Here is a 5,968-nt window from a genome sequence, read left to right as displayed (position 1 = left end):
ACTTTCAGGTAGTAAGCAAAGGATTAGAACAAATGAGTCCTAAAACTAGTTCCACAAAGCACATTACTGTAAAAATATGTACAGACCTTAATAGAAAAGGAAAAGTATATTTCTTTACAATAAAACAATAAAATTTGAACAAATAGTCAAATTTTATAAAAATACATAACTGAAAGGAAGCATATGACTATAAACTACATATTTAGCTGAAACTAAATCCAGTTCTTATAAGAATTTCAGAATATAAATTATAAATCCACAGCTTATCCAGAAGCTTGTCAGAATCTGTCTGCAAGTTCAAAGGAAAGGACAGTGGTTTCAGCTGCAGGGTGGCCTGTCAGACCGCAGTTGCACTATTTTCCCTTCAGCTCTTCATAGTGTAGATGCAGGAGATGCTCAGTTTTAGTCATGAAGGAATATGCTGTACTGGAAATTTCTGGAAAGGGAGACCAAAGCCACATGGTGATTTGATTGCTTCAGAGCAAGAGGGTCACCAAGGAGGGTCGTGGCCAGGTGATTTCTAGAAGCCTTCTTCCTTGGTCTAGGACTCCGCTTCATCATCGTCACTTCCTTCATCGTCCTCATCCTCCTCTTTCTTCTCTTTAAGCATTTTCAGGTACTTACTAGCTAAAATCTTCTTTGGTAATATATCTGCAAGAAACTGAAAAGTGTCCGATTCCTCTGCAGTATTCGCTAAGTCATTGTAAGTCAGTGCTTTCTTTTCTTTTCCACTGCCATGTCTGTAGGAATAGGTGGCTAGGCACTGAACAAAGAGCTCCGTGGCTTTGGCCGTGAGCACCAGTGCTTCCTGGTTGATGCTGGACATCTCGGGGGAGCTCTTCATGATGACCCGGATGCGGACAGGGGCAGCGACAGGAGCCGCTGCTCCCCGCACTTGTCCTTGCCCACGGCCACGTCCGCCATCTTTCCGCTGCCGCCCAACACCTATTTTCCTTCTTTAATTTCCCCACTGTGTTAGCCAGATTTTCATTTCTGTGACCAAATACCTGATACAGACACCTTCAAGGAGGGAGGGTTATTTTGGCTCAGGGTTCTAGAGGTTTTATTCTTTGGTTGGCCAGCTCCATTGTTCTGGGCCTGAGGTAGGGCAGAACATCATGGACGAGGGTGTGGTGGAGGAAAGCTACTCAGCTCGTGGGAGAGGGAGAGGGGGAAAGGGGGAGAGGGGGACAGAGGGGGAGAGAGGGGGAGGGAGGGAGGGAGGGGGAGGGAGGGAGGGAGGGGGGGGAGAGGGGGAGAGGGGGAGAGGGGGAGGGAGGGAGAGAGAGAGAGAGAGAGAGAGAGAGAGAGAGAGAGAGAGAGAGAGAGAGAGCACCAGGGACAAGATAAAGTCCCCAAGGGCCCCCAGTGACCTATTTCCTTCAACCTTGCACCACTTGCTTACAGTTTTCCACCCCCTCCAAGTAGTCCATTCAAATGGTTAATCCATCAAATGAATTAATCCACTGACTCAGTAAGAGTCCTCATGATGCGATCATTTCCCAAAAGCCCCACCTCTTGACTTTGCTGCATTAGGATCAAGCCTCCAATGCATGAGTATTCTGGGGACATTCCAGGTCCAAACCATACCACTCTTATTCCTCCCATTTTTTCCTTCTATTCTGTTTTCTTTCACCTGTTTAAATCTCATTTCCTTCCTCCCTCCCTCCCTCCCTCCCTCCCTCCCTTCCTTCCTTCCTTCCTTCCTTCCTTCCTTCCTTCCTTCCTTCCTTCCTTCCTGGATTGAACCTAGGGCCTTGTGCATACTAGGCAAGCTCTCTACCACTGAGCTAATCTCCAGTCCCTTTTTATACTTTTTTTTTTTTGTACCGGGGATTGAACTCAGGGACACTCAACCACTGAGCCACATCCCCAGCCCTATTTTGTATTTTATTTAGAGTCAGGGTCTCACTGAATTGCTTTTGCTGAAGCTGGCTTTGAACGCACAATCCCCCTGCCTCAGCCTCCTGAGCTGTTGGAATTACAGGTGTGGATGACTGAGCCTGTCTCCCTTTTACATTTTTTTTAAAACTTTGAGACAGGGTCTCATTAAGCTGAACAGGGTAACCTAGAACCTGTAATCCTCCTGCCTCGTATCTAGGATTATAGGCATGTGCCACCACATCCAGCTTTGTCTCCTTTTCTTGCCTAGAGAGGTTTACATACATGATTATCTAGTACAAGAATTAATTTTCTGTTGCTTTTCAGTCCCAGCTTGTCCCATGTACTTGGCTGTGTGCTACTTGGTCTAAATGTCAGTGAAGTCATTTTGCAGGTTCCCCAGGTAGGGCTTCTGGTTGGGCTTAGATAATGGGAAGCACAGCAGAGAAATGAGAAGCAGCCAATCTGTTTCTAGAATAGGCAAGGCAGTATCCTTTCTGTGCTTTCATTCAATAATTTTGCCTCTAGGGACTGAGAAATCTGCTGGCCACCACAGGAAGTAGTTTTTCTCCTCTTTGTCACTTTCCAAGTGAAGGTGCCAGGAGAGAAATGCACAGAATATGGAAAGTGTCAGTAAGTCTGGGTTTGCCCTAAAATAGTGCTCCCTCCCCCAGCCAATATCCTTCTGTCTTTTCTACAAGTTCCTCTCCAGTTCAAGATCATCCCAAGCCTATTCTCAACCCCTGATTCTCAGGTTTATGTTATATCAGAGATAATCACTCTATACTAGCAAAGCTTGCCCCCTGAATCTCAAATCACCATGGATCCAAATGAGAATTTGGGCTGTAGATAACTTTTTCAAAGGTAAACCTTCTGGGAATGTTTCACAAAAGTTTCTTCTTCCAGAAGTTTGTCACCAGTCTTTTAAATTGAAATAATTATCTGACCCATTGTCTCTGAGCATTAAATATGAGCCAAAGCAAGGAAGTGCCTCTTGGCCTTTCTTTGAGGATTCCAGAGAGTCCTCTTCCAAGATATTTTGTTGTATCTGATATTAGTTTTTAAAAAAGTTTCTCTAATGATTGCTATTTACCCATCTTGATGCATTTTTACTCTGTTTTCCAATCATTCCCTGCCTGACCTCTGCTATTTAAAATTGCAAACCTTTTTCAACATTCTATTCAGAGCTGCTTTTACTTCCTTGTTCTTCAGGCTGTAGACAAAGGGATTCACTAGAGGAGTGACCACACTGTACTGGATGGAAAAAACCAATTCCATTGGAGAACTTAAGGTTGGTATGAGATAGCAAAGAGAACCAGATCCATAGAACAAAATCACAGTAGTGAGATGAGAGGAGCAGGTGGAGAAGGCCTTGCTTCTGCCTGTAGTGGAGCTGATGCTCAGGATGGTGGAGACAATGCGGGTGTAAGAGAAAAAGACCAGAAGGAAGGTCCCAAGGGCATGCAGGAGGGTGGAGCCCAGTAGGACTGCAAAGTTGGCAGAGACATCAGAGCAGGACAGAGAAAACAGAGAGGGCAGCTCACAGCTGAAGTGAGGCATGACACGAGCCTCACAGAAGTCCAAAGTCCAAGCCATGAGGGTGTTAATGAGAGCATCCAGAAAGCCCAGTCCCCATGAAGCCCATACCAGACCCCCACACAACTGTCTGGTCATCATCTGGCCATAGAGCAGGGGGTGGCAGATGGCAGCATAGCGGTCATAGGCCATCACTGAGAGCAGAAAAGCCTCAATCCCTGCAGTGGAAAATATAAAAAAAACCTGAGTCAGGCAGCCTTCTACTGAGATTGATTTCCTCTGGGACAGAAGATTGTCCAACATTTTGGGCACAATGACTGATGTTAAGCAAAGATCCAGGAAAGAGAGGTGACTGAGGAAGAAGTACATAGGGGCGTGGAGCTGAGAATCAGTCCTGATCACCAGTATCATCAACAGGTTCCCCGTGAAGGTCAGAAGGTAAACCCCCAAGAACAGCACAAAGAGCAACGCCTGGATGTGTGGCTGAGCAGGCAGTCCCAGGAGGATGAACTCGGTGACGATGCTGTGGTTTCCTGTGGCCATTATAGAGGGCATTTCCTCTGGAACAAAGAAAAACAGGTGAAGCAGTGGTCACTCTTCATGCCACCTCTGAGTTTCTACCTCATCACTCCCCCAACTTGTCTTCTTCACAGATTTCCTACCTATTCTTCTTCCATCCCAGAACTCTTTTCTCACCCACCTGCCTCCTCAGCAACTTCTGAACGTGAAATCGGTACACTGGTGCTCTTTCCCTACGTGACTCTTCTAGCCTAAATAACCCCAATAAATACATTCACTGTTTTCCAGATTTTTCCATGATTAATTGACTTTATCTTCTTTGACTGGTCTTTGCTTTTATCCTGTAAAAATTGAAGTGAATTTTTAAATCTAGTATATTTCCAAAGAAGTTGTTCTTTCTTTGTTTTACTCAGTTGCCCAAATCTTCATTACTTCTTGCAGTTGCTCAGTACTACTGACTGAAACTCTCTAGCTACTGTATTTGTACTTGTCATATGTCTCTGATATATTTCATTATGTTGACTCAAAGGACAATTTCACCTCTTTCTTTCTTCACTATTTTTGTACTTTCACTTGGATGTCTATCTTACCCTGGATAGAGTAGGAGGTGAGTAGCAATTCTTTTTTTCACCAATCCACTTACCTGTCTCTGGACTATAAGGGTTATTATTCAATCATCTATTTATCTTAAATCCTGTACACATCGCAGACTGAGGGGCACATAGTGGGTCTTCAGCAATATTTGTTGAATGTAGAAAGAATGGTAGGATAAAGTAAATAGGACATACCATGTGCATTTCTTCTCAAGGGATATCTCCAGCTTGAATTCTAGTTTCAGAAATAAACCATGCTTGGCATATGGCTTAGTGGTAGGGTGCTTGCCTAGCATGCAAAAGTCTTGGGTTTGATTACACCACTGCAAACAAAACAAAACAAAATAAAACAAACAAAAAAAGCAAAATCAAATTTTGAGGGAGACTGGAAATGGTGGGGAAAGGAAAGATGTGGATTTTTAAGGTTTCACTTAATAGTGGTTTTGAAGGACTAACAGAAGACTCATCTTCAAATAGCAAATAAATATTTCTTTCCTCAGAGCGCAGCTCATACCTATTAGCTGATTGTTGTCCTTAACTGGGATTGTTTGAAACCATGATATTATTCATCTAACAACTTATCTAAATTTCATAACTTATGTAACACTTTATCCATTATTTATCCATCTAATCTTTTATTTATTCATGCTTTCATTCACTGAGTCAATTCAGTCATCTATCTTTTTAACTATTCAAATATTTGTGGATTTACCTTGCATAAGTCTGCCTACTTAGAATATTAGGTAAATGACCTTGATTGATCTGTCTAGAACTATTGTGTGAATGCACTTATTTGTCCTGGCTTCCTTATTGTACTTTCCAACATTGGGGATGATCTCCCTTGTTAGTTAATTCTTTTCACATTCAACTTAAAACCTGGAATATCATTGTATACACAGACTACTCCTTCATGAGCTCTCTTGCCTTGTGTAGTAGTTCCTTACAATAATCTTGACCAGTGCAATGTAACTCTAAATCTACTCTGAATCCCTCAGATTTTACCTGATACTGCAGTCTGACATTGATTCTATGGTCCAATGGTCCAACAAGATTCTATTCTTGCTGGACCATTGGAATGTCTTTGTATTTGTTCTTCCTGGCTTTCCCCTTTCAGGATTTAGACAAGTTTCCATACTTCAGATCTTTACCGGAAACCCACATTCAAGTTACCTCTTGGTCTCATCTGATGACTAATTTGCAGCCCAGGATGGAGGCTCAAATTAAATTCAGTCTTCAGTGAGGGTGAAAGATAAGATGAAAAAGTCAAATTTTCTTCTTTATAATTCTGTTGAAATAACAAATTCCTCTGTGTTCTTTAGTAGCAAAGACTCTCCTCAGCATTTGGAATTACTTTTTTTGATCAGATATTAACTTTAATGTTCCCATATTTACTCTCAATGTAGAGCTGAATAGAGTTCCATTTATGATCCTGAGTGCTT

The 5,968-nt window shown here is 42.6% G+C and overlaps 1 protein-coding gene and 1 pseudogene across 2 annotated transcripts; both read right to left on the bottom strand.

The window, feature by feature from the left end:
- Positions 1 to 243: 243 nt before the first annotated feature.
- Positions 244 to 924, bottom strand: LOC308658705 (chromatin accessibility complex protein 1-like; annotated as a pseudogene). The gene has a single exon. The product of its transcript is annotated as a chromatin accessibility complex protein 1-like (transcript).
- A 2,103-nt stretch (positions 925 to 3,027) lies between these two features.
- Positions 3,028 to 3,960, bottom strand: LOC308658221 (olfactory receptor 8S1-like; the record flags this gene model as incomplete). The annotated part of the gene is made up of 1 exon (XM_081310822.1): positions 3,028 to 3,960. The coding sequence occupies one exon, from the start codon at positions 3,958 to 3,960 to the stop codon at positions 3,028 to 3,030; it is 933 nt and encodes a 310-aa protein (XP_081166948.1).
- Positions 3,961 to 5,968: the final 2,008 nt, after the last annotated feature.

This window comes from Spermophilus citellus (assembly GCF_964194105.1).
Source record: "Spermophilus citellus genome assembly, chromosome: 10".
In the NCBI taxonomy this organism is placed as follows: domain Eukaryota; kingdom Metazoa; phylum Chordata; class Mammalia; order Rodentia; family Sciuridae; genus Spermophilus; species Spermophilus citellus.
The sequence above is the reverse complement of the archived record's forward strand: the minus strand, read 5'-3'. Positions and strand labels throughout refer to the sequence as shown.